The 25,262-nt window shown below is 41.0% G+C and overlaps 1 protein-coding gene across 5 annotated transcripts in view; it reads left to right on the top strand.

The window, feature by feature from the left end:
* Nucleotides 1-953: 953 nt before the first annotated feature.
* SLC9A9 (solute carrier family 9 member A9) overlaps nucleotides 954-25,262 on the top strand; it is a 511,594-nt gene continuing 487,285 nt past the window's right edge. For 4 of the 5 annotated variants that reach the window (XR_011527598.1, XR_011527597.1, XM_008507627.2 and 1 more), the window contains exons 1-2: nucleotides 954-1,352; nucleotides 16,654-16,856. Coding sequence is in view for 3 of the 5 variants with exons in the window: in XM_008507627.2 (XP_008505849.1) it covers nucleotides 1,178-1,352; nucleotides 16,654-16,856 (378 nt within the window). In the remaining 2 variants the exon portion in view is untranslated. The remainder of the gene's footprint in view (nucleotides 1,353-16,653; nucleotides 16,857-25,262) is intronic. The other variant, XM_070577585.1, reaches the window with a different exon arrangement.

The following is a 25,262-nucleotide window of genomic DNA, read 5'->3' as shown; positions in this document are numbered from 1 at the left end:
TACTTAACCCTGGAGCGTATCTAATTGCCCTACAGGGCCGATAAGGCACACAAATAGTAACGATTGCTAAGAAAGCAGCATGGCAGTATTACCTTGAACTTTTTCAAAAAGCATAAAAATATGAATTCAAATAGAACCCACCTGCCCAATGGAAGAAGATCTGAAGAATCGTCACTGTCATGGTCCAAGCCCTGTTCAGGTCCCGGCCTTGTGATTCCAGAGACTTCATTACTGGTGGCAGCCTATTCCTAGGTGAGCCACAGTGTCTTGCCACAGGACAGAGGAAGTTCGTGATCTGTGGCAGATTTCTGTGGGTCGAGAATGTCTGGGCCAGAAGCTCTACAAAGAGAAAACCATGTCTGGAGCATCACTGAGGATGGCTGCATGGTTTCGTCCTTCAAAGATAGGTGTTTAGTTTCTTTTCTTTTTTGACACAACATATCCAAACAGCGCAGCTGTAGAGATGGAGACAGAATTTTCTTTTTGTCTTTTGCTTTCATTTATTCTTGTTAAAAGAAAAACAATTGACTCAGAATTTAAATGCTTCTCTTGTGACTACCAATTGTGTAAAGCCAAACAGAGAGAGTCATATTCGAAATTCTTTTTGGCTTTTCAACTTAAAAAAACTCCCTGTGAAATCATTTTAGGTCAAACCAGAGCTATCAATCCCCATCACATTGGTAGGCTTCGGCTGGAGAGGAAAAATCTCACATGTGAGTAAGGTTATGTATGATTTGCAAATTGGCTTTTTAAACTTAGAAAATGTTGCTGTTGTAAGGTGATCTGTTTTATTATTCATCTGCAATTCACTGGTTATGCAGCTTAAGGAGACTTGTTTGAAACGGTAAGATCATAACTCAAAATCTCAGAATGATTGCTTGCAGGTTTGTCCAATATGAAAGACGATTTCGTGGAATCAATCATTTAAGACAGTAAGGGTCGATGATGAAACCACACTCGGGAGTTTGAAAAGAGACGAGGCTGCTTTAAGAGAGAAACAGGAAGTTGTAACTAGAAGCCATCTGAATACTAAGCCAAAGCAGAATGCTGGTGAAGTAGCAACTTAAGTGGCAGTGTTTATTCTGAAATCCTCAGGCTGACAGACTGTCTTAGGCAAACCTTCATAAAATAGCCCTTATCTAAGTTTTTGTCTAAGGAATCCCAGGAAGACTGGAGAATGGAGAGACAGCGAAGGTTCATGTCTGAGAAGGATGAGTATCAGTTTCAACATCAGGGAGCGGTGGAGCTGCTTGTCTTCAATTTTTTGCTCATCCTTACCATTTTGACAATCTGGTTATTTAAAAATCATCGATTTCGCTTCTTGCATGAAACTGGAGGAGCGATGGTGTACGGTGAGTGCAGAAATTGTAGGATTGATGTGAAACTTGTTGCTTGGGCGTAATTAGAGACTTGTGCTCAGATGGCAAAGTACCGAAACTGGAGAAAACGTGCTGATTGAAATGTCATTAGCTCGATGAAAGGTGCTGCAGCATAATGAAGGCTCATCTCTTTGCAGATGAGCTGCCGAAATTTGCCTTGTCACAAGAGTTAATGTCACAGTCATGTTCTCACGCGGCGCAGAATGCAAGTCTGTTGACAGATGCCGGTCCATTGTCATGTGGGGAGTGAAAGCTGGGTAGCTGTTTGTTTCTGTAGTGGTAGAGGCTGGGAAGTGATGGCTCTGCACGCACAAAGAGCAGCCTTCTTTCACAAGAGGGACTGGGGAGCATTATAAAGTTCCAGAAATAACATCACTTAAAAATGTATGCAGCAAATCTGCTTACATCAACTAGTTTCAGGAAGAAAACGTGCAGAAATGTACCCCACCCCTGCTGTTGGAATAATTGTGTCCAAATCCATTTTAATTATATGAAATAATTATATTTTTTCTTCTAATATACAAGAGTTTCTTTATGTAGTCCTTTTCATTTCTTAGCCTGATTTCAGACTTTCTGACTTATATTATTGCCGTTATTACTATTATTTGTCACATATCTTTTTTGGGGGGAAAGGAGCCCACGCTGTGGAAAAGCAATTGTTTAACATGTTCAACTCCTGAAGTATTGCTCTTGCTGTGCAATTTACCACGCCCTCCCTTTCAGAAGGTTTAATAAAATGTGACAGAGAATATCTAGTCTGTACTCTCATCTTTTAAAGTAAAATGCAAGACACCAGTAGTTTTAAAACTGATCTTATTGATGAAATAGTTCACTTTACCACTCTTATCTCAGCTATTAAGGGATAGAAACTTTGAACACAACAGAAACAGGTGAGGCATTGCTATAATTCATAGCAAAGGATGTAGTTATATTTCGCTTCCCTCATTTGGGGAGTCCTGAAGCCTTGTACGTCCCTGAGGTTCTGGGAGCAGGATCAACGCACATTTTATGTACTAACCGTATCATGTCCTGATGTTAACAACGTACGGTCATGATTTGAGACCATAAGAAATCCTTTGCCTTAACTGGATCCCACTGTGAGATACTTGAGCTGGGAGGCAGAAGTTTCAGGTGAAGCAGTGTAATTTCTTTGGGAAGACTGATGTGCTGACTCACTTAGAGCAGAGTTAAGTTCCTTTGTATTGAGGATCTTAAAGCACATGACAGCACTCTCATTTGAGGTGAAAAAACTCACAATCAGATTGAAGAGAAACAGTTAAACAGAAAGGAAGTGATGCTGTCAGATGTGAAACCCTAGGCTCCAGTCATTTACCCTTCCCCATTATCAGTGGACCAGGAACTTTCTCTTGACTGGGTTAATAAATAATCAATGAGGATATGGAACGTAATCTGAGAAGCCAGAAACAGTGTAATTCTTGGCATTAAATTAAAGGGCTACATATGGTTTAGCTAAACAACACACATTTAAAAATTATGAACTTTTTTAAAGGGAAAGATTTCTTCACAACCCTGAATTTGGTTGAACTATGACTCATTGGCCAATTTCAGCTTATCTGTGATACCATATGTTATCTTATCTATGATATGTTATCTATGATAAAGATATTGTTGATTAAATTTTGGTGACCTTTTAAAATTAAAATATACTTTATACTCACAACACATAAATGTATTTTTAACTTTTGAACCTGAAAAATTCCAGATTACCTTTAATCTTCAATAACTTTATGAAACTTTTAAGTTCTGGGTGAAGTCATAAAATATTAGTGCCTTGTACAAGTGTTGAGATAGCATTTCTCTAAATTGCTATTCTAAAGGCAGTTTAGGCTTAAAGTTTATAGATGGGATTATGTTGAGCTGTCTGATTTCTCTTTCATGAATTTTTTACGTAAAAGTTATTAAAAGCAAGTTCTGAAATAGTGAAATGCAGAAAGATTATAAAAATTATGAAGAAATGCATATATATGTATAACTATTCCGTTACTAGAATTTTTAGTATCTTCGAGTCATCTTGAAGTATATAAATCAATGAAAAACTTTTATTTTAGTGTTGTTTAACTTTTCTGTTGACATAGGATTATAATTATTCAAATTTAAGGAGATCTTAGAGGTTATCTTCTTCAGCCCTCTCATTGTACAGGGGAAGAAACTGAATCTCAAAGAAGTGGAGTAAATTCTCCAAAATTGAATAGCGACTTAGGGCAGGTTCCACGTGCTTTGACTCATCCACATGCCTGATGAGGTTCATGTTCATCCTAAAAGCTCTGTCACTGAGAGTCTCTGAAAACAGTCCATGTGGACGGCCTTAGTGACTTCTTGTATTTCTTCTTCAGAGGTGATCTAACTGTTTTATCTGAAATGTTTATTAGGGACTTTCTGTCAGTCGGATGATAAAATAGTCTGAAACTACAACAGAAGAACAAGATGGCACATTCTAATAAACACTTTCAAATGATAAGGGAAAAGGAGATGCCAAGTGAATTAACTGTCCAGTTATAAATGAATTTGGAATTCATAGATTATGAAAGAGCTTTGGAGGTCATAAGTCCAACATCCTCATTTCGCAGGTGACAAAACAGAGAGACAGATGTAGGTCATGTAGTTAGCTGCTGAGCTGAGATTCAACCTCTATCTCTACTAAGAGAGGTTGAAGAGGTTTTAAAATAAGTAAATTCTTTCAATGATTGTCCTGTGGAGAGGAGGTGTCCATGACATCCAGATGCATCCTCATATTGTTTATGTTTTCAGGATTAGTCAGACAGATTTATTTTCCAGGAAGTCCGAAAGAGTGAAATTTCAGAGTAAGACTAGATAAACCCCTTTGTCTTCAGAGGATGGAACGCATGGTTTCTGCCAGAGCCCTGCCAGGGTCATGGTGATAATCAATGGGAAGAAAAGAAACAAAACCATGTTTAAAACTAAAACTTTTAAAAGTTTCCTTTTTTAAAGGAGATGAACATTTGAGAACAAACTGTACCTCAGACATCTCCATCCTACAGACAAATATAATAAAGCATTTTCTAGGGTTTCATGGTCCTGCACCCAGTGCTTACCAATGAATTTGTCTGACAGATCTCCTACTGGATTGACTACTGCTCTTGCTCTCATCAACTGTTCGTACAACGTGTCATTTTCCTCTGTATCAAGAACCATAAATATTTTTCTCAAGCACCGAATTTCCTGTTATACCTCAGGCCACTCTGCCATCTGCCTTTCTGCTGGTATCCCATTGACGTGTGTCAAATGTCCTTTAGAAGACACAATAGATGCTGATGCATTTTATCATTATACCAGGGAATCCAATTAAAAAAATTTAGGGAGCAGGGACTTAGGGAATAAGTAATTAAAGAAAAATGAGGGGAAAAGTCATCAAACAGAACACATAACTGGGGCCCGCCCTGTGGCTGATTGGTTAAGTTCGCACACTCTGCTGCAGCAGCCCAGCGTTTTGCTGGTTCAGATCCTGGGCACCGACATGGCACCGCTCGTCAGGCCACGTTGAGGTGGCGTCCCACATCCCACAACTAGAAGGACCTGCAACTAAGATATACAGCTATGTACCAGGGGGGATTTGGGGAGATAAAGCATAAAAAAAAAAGAACATGTAACTGCTCTTTTATGGTTATTGTTAGGTACAGTTTCCTGGTTGTTAACCTTAAAATATCATATGAAGGGTTGTAGAGGCCAAGAGAAATCATGTGTGGTGTTTGGTTTGACTCAGTGTTCGTTGGCTAGAAATCTGATACACCAAATACAAATAATCCACTAGGTGAAAAATAGCTTTTCTCTTGGTGTTGAGGGTCCTAGGATGCTTTTAAAAATTAGAGGCAGCATTATCAGAATAGTTTCACTTCACCAGGAGCGGGAATGGGTAATTCTGTCTCATGACATTCTATGGGTCTCACTATTTCAAAATTGAAGGACTAGAATCCATCTGGCTTAAAATAGAAGCTATGGTGATATTTGTTTAAATTGGACTAAAAGCTTAAATGACTATTAATGGTCAAAATATTGATTGACAGCAGCTGGTGCACTTAGTGCTGCTCACTTAGGGCTCTGTAACCCTTGCTCGTTGCTCATAAAAGAAAAATTGCTCCTTGTTCCCTGATGACATTAAGAATTCCATTACACATCACTGGGGGCTCCCATACTTTATAGGACATTCACAATGCCACGCATTTGAGGGTTGGGATCTGAGCTTAGGGACAGAACAATTTGAACCTCCTAGAATTCTACCTTTGATTTCAGGGCCTTACAATATAAGGGCCAGTCTCTGAATTCTTGTAGAAATTTTGCTCAGAGTTCAGTGGGCAGAAGGGAAATTTCAAGCTACAAAGCTTAGATTTTGAATTCATTAAATCATATCATATTAAACTGTTAAACTACGGCTGACTGGCTATGAGTATACTTAGCAGTTTAATCGGGTCAATTCAGTTCACTCAACAGCATGTTTTTCAAGATTTAAAGAAAATATAGTTACGTGGTGAATCACCAAGCTTTAAAAGCTGTCTTTCTTGAAAAATCGTAAGGCTTTAATTTCATGCTAACATTACTTGGAGTTTCCTCAGGATGAAATTGGGCTGTTGGACGTGGTGTGGCTCCACCCTAGTGATGCATTTCACTCTCCTCAGTCCAGCCCTGCCTCCCTGACTGCCAGGCCCACAGGAGATGTTTACTAGCACTTCACGCCCGGCCTCCTGCCTGGAAGGCCCTTCTGAGGATTTTACTTTATTCAAACGTGGCATGCTTTATGGAGAAAGCATTGGGTGCTCTCTTGGGGATTTGAGTTTTTAAATCTTGATAATTTTCTTTTTTTTTCCCCAGTAGCTAGATGCATTACTTTGGGCCATGACTTAACTTCTGGCCTTACTTTCTCATCTGTAAAATGAGCAAGAAATGAAATAGATATCACCAAGCTCCCGTCCAGCTGCAAAAGTCCTTCAAAGTCCAGGCCAAGACTGACTTCAGCCTCCAGGCAGCTCTCAGCCCAAACCAGCAGCTTTCTTCCCAGAGCCTACCAGCTTCTAACATTTCCAGGCCTTTCTCTCAGACGGGATTTGAGTTAGTATTACTTCGCCCCTCTTAGTTCTTCTAGTCTGCTCTGACTTTGTAATGGTGCTCAGTCAAACCTGTTGGATTCCTGTCAGAAGGGGAGGCGAGCACGCTGTACTGTCAGAACAGTGAGGGCTGGCTGGCTTCAGGGTTTTGTGGATGCATGTCCTGAGAGAATCAGAGTGGCTCTGGTTTAATTTGAAGGGATCTGCAGAAAAGGTAATTAGGGTTAAGAGCCCAGTGAACTATACTTGCTCTCCCTTTTGGTGTAAAAAGGTTGATTTTAAGTGGCTTCAGCGATCAGGGCAAGGTTTTCCATGCTGTAGAGCATTAGCTGGACAGTGAAGAAGGCTGCCTCGAAACAGATGGATTCATTTGAAATATGGTGTCGGAGGAGAGCTCTACGCATACCCTGGGCTGCCAGAAAGACGAACAAGTGGGTCCTAGAGCAAATTAAGCCTGAACGACCGTTGGAGGCAAAAATGATAGAACCAAGGCTGTCCTACTTTGAGCACATCGTGAGGAGGCAGGGTTCTTGGGAAAGACAATAATGCTGGGAAAAATAGAAAGCAGCAGGAAAAGAGGAAGACAAATGGGAGATGGGTTGACTCCAAAAGGAAGCCATAGCACGAGTCTACGGAAGTTGAGGAGGGTTGTCGAGGACAGGACATTGTGGGACATCACTCATTCACAGAGTCACCAGGAGTCAGAGCCAACTTGATGGCTCAGAACAAGACGAGTGTCAGCCAAAGAAAAAATGGGAAAGTCGAAAGCTTATTCCTCTCTGTAGGTTTTTAAAAGTGGATTTTAAGCAAATAACCTCCTGTATATTTGTCAGTGCTTCTGAATCCCTAAGGAGCTACAGAGGAAGCCCTTAGAGCAAGCTACAGGCCTCCAGGATCCCTCTCAGGGGTCCGAAGGCTGGTGTGTGTTCACAGCAAGAAGATAAATTTGATTCAAACTAGTTATGGAGATATTACATGTAGTGTAAGTTGAATTAAAATTATATGGTTATGGAAGTGGGGACATGAAGAACTAACATTTGTTAAATATCTATTATGTGAAAATAATGTATAATAAAAATAGCTAACAAATAGCATTTAAGATGTGAACTATGCTGTCCTAAGTACTTTGCATAAATTAACTCATTTAATCCTCTGTAGCCACTGGTATCACAAACTTGAGTGTGTTTATGTGTGTATGTGTGTGTTTGGGGAAGGTGTTATCACTTTCATGTTACAAATGAGGAAACTGACACTTAGAGACATACAGTAATTTGCTGGTAATGAATAGGGCTGAGCCTCAGACCAAGGACCATAAAACTCGTGTTCTTTCACCTGTATTACTCACAAGTGTTGCTGTTATTTAATAAATGTCTACTCTGTGCCAGGTGATGGTACCTTAGGAAGTTTACAGAAGAAAGATGGATATTGAGATATCTAACTACATACATTTTGCTAATCCACATCCATGCAAAACAGGCATGATGATCTTCACTTTGCATATAAGTACACAAAAACTCAGAAAATTTACAACTTGGCCAAGGCTGTGCAGAATAATTGGCAAACACATCATTTTTGAAAGCCACAGTTGTCCTTTCTTCAAAGTCTTGATACGCTCTTGCTCTTGATGTAAACTCTCTGATGAAGTCAAGGAGTGGGAAAGGGTGGGGAAGAGAGGCGGGTGGTTAAGTTTTTCTTTTACTCAAGGCTTCAGAAATGTTCTATTGTCCATTGCAAAAACCCCAGCATGGGAAAGACAGTGGGAGTAATGTTGTGAAAGTGCATCCATGCCAAGCAGCTGGGTTGAAATGTCCCAGGAAGGGTGATGGGGCCGACCTGCAAACTCTTGCCCCAGCATCAGGGAAAGCATGTTGCAAATCCACAGTCATTCTGGTTTTAATTGGCTGTGGTTGTCAGAATGGGTGTGGAAGGCATTGTAAATAGTTTGAGAAGGGACTGTGCCTTATTCATGTGGATCATGCAAAATAGGCTTTCATCATCTATTAGTTTAATTGAATTGAGTCTTTGGAACAGACCAAAGGTAGAATCGTTAATTACACCTCTGGGCTCTCTAAGGTCAGTGAAACCCATGTGCATGAGCCTGAGATGGCATGGATTTTGGTGGAGCTCCATGCCTGGCTTGGTGCTAACTCTGGTGGGAACTATTGTCTTACAGCACAGTGCTTCTCATAGTGAGGTCCCTGGACCAGCAGCATCGGCATCACCTGAGACTTGTTAGAAATGCAAATATGTGGGTCCCAGCCAAGACCTACTGAGTCAGAAACTCAGGGTGGGGTCCAGCTTTCTGCATTTTAACAAACCTTCCAGAGGTTCTGGTGCACTAAAGTTTGAGAACTACTTCACCTGGAAAATAAAATTGAACATGCAGTTCTTAGTTTCATCTCCTCTATTTTCTCCTATCTTTTCTCTTTCTCACTTCATTACCCTCCTGTGAGGAAAAAGGGGTTTGGAAGACAATCTCCATTTATTGGAAAGTCCCTCCCTCTTAATAGTTTGTAATGTTTCCACCTCTGGTTTGAAAGAAAATAGACTGTTTTGTGTAAACATAAAGTAAGAAGTCATTTTGTTTTAGTCAGTGTGCATCTAGGTAGAGATCTCTAACTCTATATTTCTTCTGTAAACTTAAGATGATTGCAAGGAAGGGTGTTCGCTGTGTATGAGTTGGTGGTTGAGATAATTTCTAAAGAAAAGTTATCTGTAATACTATGATAGGAATCCCAGAGTCCTGTGAAATGTGTGTGTTGTGTGTGTATGTGTATGTGTTTTTGTGTATGTTGTTTTTGTGTCTGCATGCATGTGTGCTTGTGTGTGTGTTCATATGTGTGCTTGTGTGTGTTGTCTGGCATGCACTAAGGATGGGGACAAACATTGGACACACCGTGGTGGAAGAGCTGATGGCCGGGACTTTCTGTCATTTCCCATATGGCTCTGTCCTGTGAGAAGATAGACACTTTGAACGAGCCATCCCAAGGTGGAACAGCTTCATGGACCACTTTCTACCTTGCAATATCGTGAGCTATTCTTGCTGGTGGGTGCCCCAGACCTGTTCTGAAAGCCTTGTGGGACTCTTTCCTTCACCAAAGCAAGTTGGTAGTGAACTAGCACAAAGCAATAAATTATGTCCCTTTTTAGCAACACCCACACTTTCCTTTAGTTCTTTGAATTTAGACGGTTGGTGGGAGAGCAGAGAAAGAACAAAAGCCATAAGTAACCAGAAGGCATTGTATATTTTTACTTTCGTTTCTATCCCTGACTAATCTCAGGGTAAAAGTAAACTGAGGGGAAAATGTTAGGAAATGCATTTAGCGTTTGAATTTCAAACATCCATCATCTCTCTAAATCAGTGCTCTGACAGACTTTGATAAAATGGAGGAGGCAGATAAATACCAAGCACAAAGTTAACAATTAGGGTGATATCACTTGAAGTCTAGTATTTGTGGATACATCTGCAGACAGTTACATGATATCCACTGACGTGGCTTCCTTGGGATATCTGTCACACCCTTTCCTTCTTCATTCCCACATTTGAATCCCTAGTTCATACTTTTTAAATCTAAGTAACTGAAATAATCTCACTGGTTTCCTGCCTTAGAGAGTCACCCACCATAAAAAGTCAATGTAAAGAACACTCTTTGGTAATAATGGTAAAGAATACTCTTCACTGGGCTTTATTTTACTCCTGTTATCTTGAAATTCCTCTACTCAAATCCCTTTGCTAAGTTCTTCCTCGCGCACCTGTAAACTAACTCTGAGGCTAACTTCCTCTCCATGTCCTCACCATATCTCGATTCTCTTTTTTCCCTTCAGATAATTGTCTCCAAATGCAGCTTCCTCTGCTCCAAGACAGAGCAAATCTGCTTCCCAACAAAGAACTCACTCATTTCTTCCTCAGGACCTTCTTGCCAACCACCTCTCCCCCTGGAACGCTCTCTGTTCCTCAGCCGTTCTGGGGCCCTTGATCTCAGCTGCCCTAGAGAGCTGTCCCAAACTGCTTCATGTGGCTGATTGGCACTGCTCACTGATTTCTGTATACTTCTTCCTAGAAAGTCCATGGCCTCTTCTCTACCTGGTGAACTCCTATGCATCCTTAGGAACCTCCTCTGTGAAGTCTTCCCTAACACTTTGGGGGGTGGGGTTAGTTGGTCTCTCCTTTAGGGTTCCTTAGGACTTTGTACATTCAGTTGTTAAAAGAAAAGAAAAATGTTTGTATCTGTTAGGATGCAATCAGCTGCTAGCAACAGAAACCCTGACTGAAGCAGACGTAGACAATAAGGACATTTATTATCTCCTGTAACCAGAAGTCTAGAGAAGAATAGTCTTCTGGGCTGGTTGACTCAGCAGCCTGCTATTGTCATTAAAGACCCACATTCTTTCCTTTTTTCTGTTCTGCTTCTCTCGTGGCTGACTTCAGCATCAGGCTAGCAGCAAGGTGGGGATGGCAGTTGCTGGTGTCCTAACCAAGCCCAGCAACATCCTGAGGAAGAAGAGAGTTCGTCTCTCCTCTGTCTCTCTCTTAGGATGTCAATATTTTTCTAAGAAGCTCCCTAGCCAGCTTCTCATCACTTTTTATTGACCGGAATAGGGTCAATACATGCCGTCCTAGAACCAATTATCACAAGGGAAATGGGAACACCCTTGGAGCTGAGAGTGAGTTCAATTTACCTTGATCACATGGCTGTGTGGGGAGGGGTGGATAGATGAACAAACCGGGGCGTTGCTGGGAAAAAAGGGCATGGATGCTGGGTTGACAATCAACAGGATCTGATACACTTACCAAGTTGGAATATAATATTACATAGCTTAAGGATTTATCTTCTTGTTTTAGTAAGGAATAATTCCTCATTTGTCTAGATTATTCTTGGTAGCCACTCAATGCATAGGGAGTGAAAGAACTACTAGACGATCTTCATGTATTAACTACATGTGCTTTAGGCTCCTAAATTCTCTCCAATATCACATGGCATTTAAATATATATCTGTGTAATAGTCTGATTAGATAAGTGTGTATAGCTGGGCTTGTTGCACTATGCGACTCCAAGGAGACCACTCCTACAGAAACAGAATCTGAAGAGAGCAAGCTGGAGTGTGCCATGCAGTGTGGGAGTGTGTGTGCTGATGGGTGAACACAATCATAGGTGTCGACATAGACAAAAAGATTTTAACACTCTGTTGTGTTTTAAAAACCATTCTGTAATCTGTTTCATTGTACATAAGTTTAATCATTATATATATGTGTGTGTATATATGTAAATCCCCATTCATATTCCTCTAAGAAAAGCCCCTTTAGGAAAATGCTCTGGCATCATGTAGAACAGCTGTCAATAAGATGTAGGGCAGTTGGCTGCGAAATGCAAGTTTAATGTAAGAAGAGACCGAAGAAACACCTGTACTTTATTCTCATTGAAAAATAGGACCACAGGATTAGGCAGGAAGAAAAGGTCTGGTAGCATTAAAATATTTGATTATTTTAGGGCCATGGCCAAATATTTGATTATTTTAGGGCCAAGGCCATGTTTTATTCATTTTTATAGCTCCCACAAGTCCTAGCAGCGTCTTGAGTGTCTGTGGCATGAAAGCAGAAGGAGGGAGAAGGGAGTGAGGTTTTCTCGTATTTCAACGTGGAGAATGCAGTGAGAGCCAGTACAGAAAGACAAGGCTCAGATTTCTAGATGCTTCTCACCTGGAGTGCTCCTGAGGCTCTTTCCTCTTGCCTTCCTTCTTCCCTCCTTTCTTCTCCTGCAAACATCACCATGTTAACTGCATGTTGGGCATCTGCTATGAAGTTCTGTTGCAAGCTCTGCAAGGAAGGGAACATCACAGTTTTTGGTGTGATGTTCCTTACATGTGACATTTTAAAATGTTGGTCACTGACTAACTACATAAACTCAGAAGATGCTTTCTTCCTGACTCCAAGGGAGAAAGTTGGCTTACAATGCTGTCTAAAGTGTTTGACCTTTCTAGAGGAAAAATAGAAAAAGAATGGTGCAGAGTCTCTGCCCTAAACAGTCTCATTGTCTAGTAGCGAAGACAAAGCCGAGGTCTGCAAAGCAATGCTCAACAAACAAATGGGGCAATCAAGAGTGTGATTCAAACTGTGGGTGCTGTAAGAACTCAAAGATGGGGAGCTCCGTGAGCACAGCCTGCATCAGAGCACAGGAACCCACAGGTGGGACATGAGATGGACTTTGTAGGATGATGAGTGATTTAGGGATGAGCTCTATTGTCCCAGCTCCATCCCAGGGCATGTATGCTATTGGAGAGAGGTCAGGGCTCACTAGAGAGCAGATCCACACTGCTGCTGCCCTGGATGCCAAGATGCCCCAACTTATAGGAGCAGGGGATGTAGCTGGTATAGAGTTTCTGCCTGGAGAAGATGATGCCACCAGCTGGCCAGGGGCAGAGCTCAGTGAAGTGTCATGCATTGAGGATACAACCTGGGACCGGGGCTGTGCCCATCACTGCTGGGTGGTATTACTTTGCTGGGGCAGCCTTGCTCCTGTTCTCCTGGCCACGTAGGGTCCTGGTTCATGGCTTACCAATGAGAGTGGTGGTTTGTGTCCATAAGCTGTGGCAGCCAGTCTCCTCTTTCCTTCTTCTATGCACGAGTGGTCGGTGCTTTCTCTATCCTGTATCTTTGTGTGGGTGTGAAAACAACCCCCTTTCATTAGCATTGTCTTCCTGCTAGCAATCCTACTTTGTCTGTCACCTGCTCTCATGCCGTATTGTGCTGGAGTGCATTAACTCAGCACTCAATATTTGTGTCAGCATATGGCCACAGCACTGAGTGGACGTTTGGCTGTTAAAGCATCTTGAGACTCTGTGAGTAGGGGTCTGGCCTCTGACAAATGAGGATTTTCCAGTTGCTACGACTGCAGTGGGTCGCACAAATGGGTACATGCATTTGTTAACTGAGTGAGCTGTGAGGCCCTACTGGCCCTTACGCTCTGCCATGATGATGGTTCCGCTCAGTCCCTGCGGTTGGGGAGAAGTGGGACAGAGCCTTGTGTCTAAGGTGTTCATTTGGGTCCTCCCAGAAGCTGATCCTGGGAAGAGATTAGTTGTGCAAAAGATTTATTGGAGACACTCCTTTGAGGGAAACGGGGAGGGAGCCTGCGGATGCTGGGACCGCTGTCAGACCCTGGTGCAGCCCCAACTCCTGTGGAGAGAGGGAAGGAAGGAGGGCTGGGCAGGAGAAGGTTTAGGCTGTGGTGCAATTCTAAGAAAGGTTTGGCAGGACTGATGGGGCATCCTTGAGCCTTGATGGCCCTTCAGAGGAGCCCCATCTCCCTTTCTTAGTATCCCTGCTGTGCTCAGTCGTTGGCGGGCCTCAGCATGAGTGGGGAGATGGATTCCAGAACGCGGAAGCTGAGACCATCTGTCAACTACACTCCTCGCCATGCGAGATCTATCTGAGAGGCGTGTTTTCATGGCCATCACATCCGGTCACTTCTGGCAGCAAGCAGCTTACTCCATTTACTCCAGAGTGCCCCTTCTCGAAGGGTGGGACTGGAGCGAGTGCAGAGGGCCAGGCAAGGCCACTGAGGTTTTGAGGACTTGTATGAATTTAACCACAGAACCCAGGTACTAGGCACTCATTATGACAAATAGTTGTTTTCCCTTCTTGGGAAAAAACACGGACACTTCATGTTTACCTCTTATTACTGCTTTGAAAGCATATTGCAATAATAAATGGCTCACCTTCTGGGAATTTCAAAGAAGTTAATACGGGTTCTGTTCATGGTACCTGCTGAATAAATTTTAGAAAATGAATCCTTCCTAGGCAAAGAGTGTTGGAAAAGTGATGTTCTTATGCAGACCCCCGGAACCACTTGGAGCGTGGATGATGTGTCTTCCCTTCTCTGTCCTGACTAGTTTTATTGTGTTGACACTGCACATGGAAGGTGCCCTCTGTTCTGTGGTGGATGGAGCACTCACGGTGGTTATATGTCCATCACTTATTTTCTCTGGCTCACAAAGGTTAGGATATAGTATTTCTCACTATTGTGGAGGAGTGAGACAAATACTGAAGTAGGAATAAATAACGGAAAAATATTCTTCCAAGAAATCTGTTTTCATTCTCACCTCTTACTCTAACCAGTTCTCCACGTTGTTGCCGAAATGCTGGTTCTTGCATGAAAATCTATTGTTTTACTCTCCTGCCTAAAATCTACATTACCTTTGAGTTAAAAATAAAAACTTCTTAGCATGAAAGAGGAGCCTACTTATGACCTGGTCCCTGCCTCTGATCTGCGGTCTAGCGTCCTCTCTCTCTCTCTCTCTCTCTGTCTTTATGTCTGTCTGTCTCTCTCTTTGTTTCTCTGGTCTTACACCACTACTGACTCACATCCACCAGATTTCTTAAGTCCCTCTGTATTTTTACGTTATATTAGGTTGTCCTAGTGACTGTTAACACAGAAACACTAGCATTTCAGTGACCACACAATAGAAGTGAACTTTTTACTCATGTAACTGACCACTGCAGGTGTTTCTGGCTGGTAGATGGTTTTCCCCCAGCGGGTATCTCAGGGACCCAGGCTTCTTCAGTCTGGTGACTCTGTCTATCTACAGGACTTTTGTTTCCTCCCCACCCGTCTCACAGATTGGGAAAAAGAAGAGAGAAAACTTGCTTACTTTTGTGATGCTGTGGCCCAGAAGTGGCACACATCACTTTGGCTTATATTCCATTGGTGAGAACCCAACCAGAAGCAAGACAGCCAGGAAACACAATTGCTGGCTAAGCAGCCACTCCCCGACAACTATCCACCACACTGGAGAATGCCAGTCCTGGGGAACTTTAGGCTGTCTCTGTGTTACTCACAGGCTGCCACTCACACGTGCAGCCTGGATCCCAACTCATTCCCCGATTCAGCTCATCTGGACAAATCTTATACAACCTTTTAAGATTCATCTAAAGCTTTGCATCATTGAAAGGCATTGGAGTGTCTCCTCTAGACTCATATAACACACAGTGCTTACCAGCTGTCATAGCACATGTCACGGTGAATTATAACTGTTTGCTTAGGGGTCTTCATTTTACAAACTTGAGCTCCTGTAGGACTGGGACTGTTTTTATTTTAAATCTACAAATGCCTGGCACAAAATATGTACCCAACAAATGCTTTATTAAATAAGTGAAAGGCTATTAGAGGCCTGGATTTGTAAGAGAGTGTTTGATGTTAAAACACCAATATTTGATGTTTTTAAGAGTGAATTGTGGATTTATCCTAAAACACATACATCAATCCTAATTTTGAATTGAGGAATGTGTAGACTTCTGAAGTTTCTTTGCTATTTGTTAATAAATCTATAATGTTAAGAAAGCTCACAGTTATCAGGTTACCATGAGCATGCTAACAGAGTTTATAAACTTAAAAGTCAAGGATTGTGACTTGGGTTCAACTCTTCACTACAAGGAATGTTATATCATTAGAATGTATTTGGCTACAGGTAAGCAGAAACTTGATTAACAATTGTTTGAAAAATTAGAGAATGTGTAATGTCACATAACAAAAAGTCTATAATAGGGTAGCTCCAGGATAGGTTGATCTGGTGACTCAGTGACGTCATCCAGGGCCTGGATTCTGCCTGTATCTTGGTCCTACCATCCTCAGTATATTGATTATGTCCTTGGAACGGATCCCCTCAAAGTCACAAGATACTGCCAGCAAAAAATGGAGAAACTAATTGCCTTGGTCATGTCCTGAGGGAGAGAACAAGAACACCTCTTCCCCAACCATGGTATAGGAATGCTTCTTTAGTCTGATGGGGCTGTCTTAGATACGTGCTGATCTATGGACCAGAAACTTTCTCCAGGGGAATTCTATCTCCAGACTGTTTAGATTACTCAGTATCTATCACAGAACAGCAGATTCTTTTCCAAGCTCTTGGATGGAATAGAAGAGGTGGGTAGCTCTTCTCTCCAAAATTTGTGGGTGTATTAGGAAGGAAAAAGGGGGGATATATGCTGGATATTCACGCAATAGTGTTCGCCGAAAATATTTAACAATACAATCTATTGAACCGGTATCTGTGGAAGAGTGAACAATTTTCTAAACCAGGTAATGACCCAACCCTTTCTCCTGTCAGTTCTGTAAGTTCCAAAACATATATTTAAAGCATCCAATAGTGAATGCGTTAGATTGCCTTCCTCCAGTGTAATTATTTATTCTTTATTTTAGGCCTCATAATGGGATTAATCTTGCGATATGCTACAGCGCCAACTGATATTGAAAGTGGGACTGTGTATGATTGTGGAAAACTGGCCTTCAGTCCATCAACTCTGCTGATTAATATCACTGACCAAGTTTATGAATATAAATACAAGAGAGAGATAAGCCAGCACAACATCAATCCTCACCTAGGCAATGCTATACTTGAAAAGGTAAGGATTCTATCTGGTCATATATTTTTGTTTTCCACTGTAAATAATTGCATCATGTATGAAGCACTATATGTAATGCATTCACACACACATGTACAGTACTCATCCCTTATCTGCAGTTTTACTTTCTCTGGTTTCAGTTACCTGCAGTCTGAAAATATTGAAAAGAAAATTCCAGAAATAAACAATCAATAGGTTTTAAATTGTGCACCATTCTGAGAACCATGATGAAATCTCACGGTGTTCCACTCCATCCTGCCCCAGGACATAAATCATCCCTTTGTCTAGTGTATCCACCCTGTTTATACCGCCCGCCCATTAGTCACTTGGTAGGCTTTTTGGTTACCAAATCGACTGTCGTGGTATCGCAGTACTTGTGTTCAAGTAACCCTTATTTTACTTAATAATGACCCCCGAATGCAAGAATAGTGATGCTGGCAATTCAAATATGCCAAGAGAAGCCGTAAAGTGCTTCCTTTAAGTGAAAGGGTGAAAGTTCTCAACTTAATAAGGAAAGAAAAAAATCATATGCTGGAGTTGCTAAGATCTACAGTAAGAATAAATCTTGTATTTATGAAATTGTGTAGAAGGAAGAAGAAATTTGTGCTAGTTTTGCTGTCGCACCTCAAACTGCAAAACTTATGACCACAGTGTGTGGTACGTGCTTAGTTAAGATGGAAAAGGCATTAAATTTGTGGGTGGAAGACGTGAACACAAACCATGTTCTGATTGACAGCAACATGTTGCAACAGAAAGCCCTGAACCTATATGAAGACTTCAGCAAGGCGTCCCCTGTAATGAGTGACATGAAGCCGTTTACTGCAAGTGGGGGATGGTTACACAGATTCAGGAATAGGTTTGGACTGAAAGAGACACCACATTCACATAACTTTCATGACAGTATATTGTTATAATTGTTACATTTTATTATTAGCTATTTTTGCTAATTTCTTACTGTGCCTAATTTATAAATTAAACTTTACCATAGAAAAAATCATAGTGTGTATATATATACTATATAGAGAGAGTTTGGTACTATCTGTGGTTTCAGGCATCCACTAGGGATCTTGGAACATATACTCCGTGGATAAAGGGGACTACCATATGTCCTTTTACAGTACCACACTATTGGAGAGATTTAGTTGACTAAGGGGTTAATGCCTTGATATACTCCTATTACAATAGTATATAGCTCAACTGCCTGTATTTTCTCCTAGAAGTTAGAAAAGAATGGTTTTTAGTATAATTATTTTGAAAGCCTTGGGTAAAAAATAATAATTCAGCTGACTCTGCCTTTCACAATGCTTGATTCAAGTTTTCACACACGTGTTTTAAGTATCATTGTATACCTCACCAGCTGGCTATTTAGTTCAAGTCTCCCATAAGCCAAAAGGAAAATGGAGGAGAATGAAAAAATTTGCAATTGCAAACCTTGATCTAGGATGACTGGCTCTTGGCTGCCAACACAAAACGCTGGCCACTTGGCTATTTATGAATGTACCCACTCACAGCCAATCTCAAGAGATCTTGACTCCATTGGTTTAGTTGAGGAATCTTAGGTGAAAAGAGAAAAACTGTGAAGTGACTCATCTTTTAAAAATGGCTTTATTGTTGCAAATTTGTCAACTGCTTCAGTTATTAGAAGGAAAACTTCCTTCTGTTCTCAGGGCTCTGGGTCAGAAAACAGGTGAGGTTACCTTTTGTGGGGCCTTGTGGGTTCTGGATCAGTCTTCGGAATAGGTGAATTCGCATCGAGCGATACAAGCATGTGCTGAGAACCAGGATCTAATGAGACTTATTCCAGATCCTGCTAGGTCAGAGCTGAGAACTTCCTTGATATTGTTCAAGTGCATTTTATCACTTTTATCCAAGACGGACTTAGTTTTCTTTTAATAGGTACATTTTTTTTTCTATTTTGAGAAATTTGTGGCTGAGGGTGGATATTTGGTCTGCCATTTATCCACATTCGAGATGGGTAATTTTAGTGTTCTCTTTTTCCTCTTTTCCACATTATCTTCTGCTAGCACATTTCTAGATTAACTTCCTCCTAGCACTTGGCGAGGGCTCAGGAAAGGCAAACTAATTATGATGTTAGCCTAAATCAGACTTAGTTAGGAAAGTGAATTGCAACACACACAAAAAAACAAATTAAATAATGCTTTTCTGAAATAAATAGGATCAACTTCTAGATCTTCTGCTGTTTTGGATGATCTCGTCTATGTGACTCTTTCTTTTCACATGGATGCTAGAAAATTATCTATCTTGAAATAAATTTTTTAAGTGCCCTTATTAGCAGCAAAGGATTTTAATTAAAAGATACTCTTCAGTTTTGCCTTTGGTTAGTACCCGAACGTAAATTAAGTATTTCCCTCCTCACTCTCCTACCTATTTTTATCTATATTTCTGAGCAGCATTATTTCTCCAAACAGGTTGACCCCCCAAAGATGCTGACAATTATCTCTCTTACTATAGAGATTTTTTTCTCTAGCAGGATGACTAACAAACATCTGATGAGAAATTTTGTTACTGTATTATCGACATAGCTATTCCCTTACCAGCAGCCAAACGCCAGAGTTTGATTTTGAAAAATTAAGGCAAGGGATGGAGAAAATGTCTAACTTGCTGAGGCCCTCTTGGTTTTTTTGTTGAGAGGATTACGTGTTCTGCACATAAAATGTTTAATTGACCTTGAATGGCTGAAGGATTTTCTAGGTTAACTTCTAAATCATGTGACTCATTGAGTCACGGTTAGCATTTGTTCCTCCAAGCGTCCAAAATTGGCAATGGCAACTCAGTACCCAGAGTAAATCCTCCACCATTGCTGGTATAAAAAGGGGCATCCGCTGGTACACTTACCGTATCAGACGACTTTAAGTGGAAAGGATCTTGTTAGTAAATGGCCACAGTGTATCTTAATGCACATTTGTTGCTTATGTGCCAATTTTGGGGGACCCTAGTTAGTCTGCAAAAGTGAAAAACTAACAAGTCTGTCTTCCTTACTGGGAATTCTCCACTGCATGCAACAATTTATGTCAATCAATTGATCGGTCTGTGTCAGATGCAAAAGGATTCCAAAAAAGGGTCCATTCTTTGGAAAGCTTATTGGGAGGCTTGTATGGAGTAATGGGGACAAAATTCAGGACCAGGCTGATCTGCCATACACCCTTAGGAAGTTCTTTGATCTAATCTAAACTTTCTTATTTGTGAAGTGGGGAGATTAGAACTATTTTGTAGGATTGTTTTAATTTTTAAATGAGATGATGTATATAAAGCTCCTGGTGACCACAAGGCCCTTTACAGTGCACTGTCATCACTGCCTCTCCTCATACTACCACTGCCTCTTCTATTGCCACCAGCAATGTTGTCGCCACTGCACTACCTCTAACACCAGTGCTGCCGGAGCTGCTGCTAGGTAATGTTTGAAAGCTTAATATACTCCGGGGTTAATGAAATGTGTGTTTGTTTGTTTCATTTATGTAACATCCGTTGGGGAGATAATATCATGATAAATGTATGATAAATGCCTGTATATAATTAAGTTCTAAATTGTATCCATTGTACGGACTATGAGGACTATAAGACTTTACAGATTAGTTGTCGCAGATACTTGAGCTTGTCAGTGAGGCTTCCTTGAGAAGGGCTTTGAAGGGTGGGCATGGTTTGGATAGGCAGTAGGAATTAAGTTGAGAAAGGTCGCTGGGCAGGATGGATTGGCGGGGAGGCTGCAGGGTGTGCGTATCCAGGTGAGAGGAGAACAGAGCTTCACAGATGCTTTGGATCAACAGAATCTGCTTGATTTTTAGAAACAGCGTGAAGAGAAGAATCTAAGATTTCAAGGTTTCTGGCCTGACTGGGAGACTAGGAGAGTCCCAGGAAAGAAGTATGGGACGGAAGGAAGATTTGAGGAAGAGGAGGGGTGGAAGTGACTCTGGGTCTGCATGTAGAGAGCATCTAATTTAGAGCCAGAAAGAGACCCGACCTCATTAAGTTAAACCCCATCATTTGATAGATGAGTAAACAAGAACTTAAGCATTAAAATTGATTCAAATCAGTAGTTTCCAAACTTGTCTGAGCTTTGGAGTCACTCAAAGCTTCAAAAAATCCTGATGCTGGTGTTCTGACCCTGGAGTTGGTGATTTACTGGTTTAGGGTGTGGCCTGAGCTTTGGGATTTTCCGAAGATCACCAGGTGGTCCTAAGGGGCAGACAAGTCAGGGAAACCCTGATTCAAGTCCGCTGTTGTGTTCGGGTGAATATGGGGAGGAGAGAAATGCCCCTTCTGTGCTTCTTCCCCTCAGTCCGCTGCTGCAGGTCCACCAGCCCCTTTTACACACAAAGAACTTTTCTTGTTTCGGGACCTCTACATATGTCATTCTTTTTGCCTAAAATGGCCTTACTTCTGCTCTTTGGATGTCAAGCTCCTTCTTACCCCAAGAATCTTGGCTTGAAATGCCGTTTCTTCAGAGAGGGCCTGCCCCGCAATTTTCTCACACTGTGTCTTCTCTCTCTCTCCCTCTCTTTTCTTTCAAAGTACTTAGCACCACCTGAGATTGTATATGTACTTGCTTATTAATTATCATTCTTACATTGTTTATTGTCCACCGGACAGTAAACTTCACAAAAGCAGGGACCACGCCTTTTTTATCGACCAATGTATCCTCAAAGACTAGCACAGTACCTGGTGCATGATTGCTGCTAAATATATAGTTTGTGAGTGACTGAATGAACAAAGGAAAGAGTCTGAGAGCTTGGTAGAGGATATACAGCTAGAATATTTGGAAATTATCATCTTAGAGTTGGTAGAATTGTAGTGTCCTGGATGCTTAATGCTTGAAGAAACTAAGATATTCTCTCATCTTAGTTGTGTACATACAGATAACAGATTCATATCCGGAGAAATTACCTGAAATTACCTGATGAGTCCAGGGTCCCACTACTGGTCAGAGGCAAAACTGGGACCCATAGTACTTTACACTGGGTCCTGAGTGGCTTATTGTCCACACTACTGAACAGGTTCTCCAGTGGTTCTTTGGACAGAGAAGGGCAGGGCACCTTGGGCTGAAGTTTGGGGAATCTCACAGTGAGACAGGTAGGGGGAGATGAGAACCAGTGCTGGAAAGAGAAGAGGATGGCCAGAGTACAGCAAGAGGACCAGCACAGCAGAGTCACAGAAGTAGAGGATGGTCAGAACTACGGGCAGAGGTCCAGCATGGTTGAGTCACAGAAGCCATTGGTACAGCCCCCCTGGGTCCTTTTTCTTTGTGGTACAGATTAAAGGGAGTACTGGCCTTTGTTTCTGAAAGTTACAGGATAAGGAAATGAGTTTTACTCTCAGAAGAATATAGTTTAGAGGCTTGGATGAAATTCTTGACTTCAGGATTTGGAGAGGCTGGGATGAATTCCTGTGCTATGTAATCGCCTCTTGGAAGGTTTGTAAGAGCACATGTATTTCTGGGATGGTTAGGCATTGATGCACTTGGAAACAGCACCGGGCTTGATGGCTCCCTGAGTCCCTTCCAACAAGAAGGTATAAAACTGGAAAATATGAGAGCTGTTGGCATTTATATAAGCAGCAGTGTTCTGTGCTTTTATGCCATGTGTAAACATAAAAATTTCAAGAAATACCATATGCCACGCTTGTTTTGTTCATGCTCAATACAGATGAAAGTGTACAAAAGAAAAAAATATTTTCACTTAAATACTGGTGAAAGCAGCATTTTTCTATACATTTTGAGCAGCTGATGATCTCAAAACAACCTTCTGAGAGAATAAAACTAGATTGTGTTGTATCTAACTATCTAGTCAATGTTTCCAACACCATTTGTCAAATTTTTCTGTGGATCCAAGCTACCCTTAACTAGTTTTATCTTAGTGGAGCCTATATTCTATTCCACAATGGTTTTACAAACACTAATTTGTTATGTAATATTTAGGAATACCAGATGTCCACTAATCTTTTCTGAATTTCCTATCAATAATAAGTTTAAAACTTGCTTTTAGAGAACAGAAAGACCTTTCTCCATCACTCATTCATTCATTCATTCTTTGAACACGAATGAACTGAGTGAGTCCCATCAGTTTCAATTCTGAAACAAGGAATGGTCTCAAGGAGCTTCTGAGTAAATCAGAGGAAAACATAGCATATGAATAAATACACTACAAGGCAGGTGCCAAAGGAGTGCGCCAAGTACTACAGGCACTCGAAAGGGGACAATATGATTTCTTGTTAGGGTGATAGGAAAGATTTCAAAGAAGGATAGTTGGTTGACTCTGCTGATGGTGATGTATGTGGTGTGTGAAGGTGGGAGAGGCATTCCAGGCAGAGGGAAAAGCATGATATGGAGGTGGAAAAGGGGGTGGAAAAAGAATATTCCAAGAAAGAAAAACATTTCCGATTTGTTGAAGTATGGAAGACCAGTGAAACATAGGGCTAGAAATAAGTGCAGAGCTTGATTATGGAAGGCCTTGAGTGCCAGGTTGAGCAATGCCAACTCTGAAGTCAGTGGAAGAGTGTAATGTGGACAAAAGCAAAAGGATGGTTAGGCTGCCATGTGCAGGATAGAGACAGGAAGCAAGGAGACAGATGAGGCCTCAGCTTGGATGATAACCAAGGGGCAGATGGAAAAGAAGGAAGGAAGAAAGATAATGTGGAGTTCGGACCAACTGCGCACAAGGAGGAAGAAAGAACAGCTTACTCTGCTGCCCTAGTCTTGTGGGCTCATGGCAGGGGGTAGGCAGAAACAGGGAAGTTAGAAGTTAGGGGAAGGAGCTTATGTGTAGGGGAAAATCACAAGAATGGCTTAAAAGTGATGAGTGAATGACTCAATTTATTTCACTATTAATTTATTTATCTTTGATTTAAGATATGTTAAATATATGTTTACCATATTGAGTTGGAAAGGTCAGCAGGCCATTTGGCTGGAAGGGTCTTGCAGACCCAGTACATTTTCAAAAAGTGTGAAGACAATTAAATTTATACATCCTATCATGCACAAATCAGTTGACTGTAATGTGAAAAGTCAAAGGAAACTACCCAGTGAAAATTTTGCCAAGTCTTCACTTCCTGTGTGACAAGTGACCCTATCATTTGGTAAGGGAAGTTATTTTGGAGTAAGTCACACTGCTGAGTAATCTGTCCTGTCTATTGTTTCAATAAAGAGAATGGCCAGGCTGCAAGTAGGTCACACTGAAGCTACTATCAATTGTGTTGATAATAGTGTATATTTAGAGATATTTTAAGGAAGCCCTTACAGCAACGAATCATATGATTTTTAAAAATAATTTTGTATTTGCAGCTTGAAAACATCAGTGTTTTAATCTTTTTTCTCACTGATCAGCTTTTTCTAATGGTGATTTTGAATTTTTGTGGTTCAGTCTTAATTCTCATGTATTTATTTACAAACTATCCTTGTTCTTTCCAATTTTTCCATTTGCTTGATTATTCCGGCTGCAGAGGCCAGAGTACAAAGCTCTTCTAGTAACAGGAACAGCTTGACCAGAAAGAGTCATTGGACCATGAGATAAATATGTACAGTTAATGTTGGGACACTTTTGGGGAGGATAAAGAAAAGTCAAGAAAGAAATCTCCTCTAAAACCGTTCTAGGCTCACTGAGAGAAGTAAGCGTCACAGAATCAGCACTTGGGGTTTGGAGAAACATTTGTAGGACACTATCAATTATTGCTCTGTGCTACAGAGAATAGGGAGTCGCGATTTATGCTTCTCTATCGTGACAAGTTTTGGCTCTCAGCACATGAGGTGGTCCCAGGGAATGTCAAGCTTGGCAGTGAATGGGCTGAGGCTGTTTGGACAGACTTAGCTACTTTCATCCTAAACCTTAGTTAAGAGATCTGTTATTAGTAAAGAAACTCAACATTTTTTATTTGTTTTAGCGATTTTCTTCCACCTTTGTTCACTTCCTTTGCAGAAAGTTGGCCTGAGAAATGATTTCTGAGATGTCTCAGGACTCTAAGTATTCCTTTTCTTTTTCTTTTTTTGCTGTGAAGTACTTTTTATTTTACTTTTTTCTAGTTTTGTTTAGATATAATTGACATACCATATTGTATTAAAGTGTACAACATAATGATTTGATATATGCATATATAGCAAAATGATTGCCACAATAAGTTTAGTTAACATCCATCACCTCACATAGTTACAGGTTTTTTTCCTGTGATGACAACTTTTAAGATCTACTCTCTTAGCAACTTTCAAATATACAATACAATATTATCGGCTATAGGCACCATGCTGTACATTACATCCGTAGGACTTATTTATCTAGAAGTTTGCACCTTTTGACCACCTCAACCACTTCCCCCATCCCTCATCTCTGGCAACCACCAGTCTGTTCTCTGTTTCCAAGAGTTCCATTTTTTCAGAGTCGGCATAGGTGAGATCATACAATA

This window comes from Equus przewalskii, chromosome 15 (genome assembly GCF_037783145.1).
Source record: "Equus przewalskii isolate Varuska chromosome 15, EquPr2, whole genome shotgun sequence".
Taxonomy (NCBI): domain Eukaryota; kingdom Metazoa; phylum Chordata; class Mammalia; order Perissodactyla; family Equidae; genus Equus; species Equus przewalskii.
The sequence above is the reverse complement of the archived record's forward strand: the minus strand, read 5'-3'. Positions and strand labels throughout refer to the sequence as shown.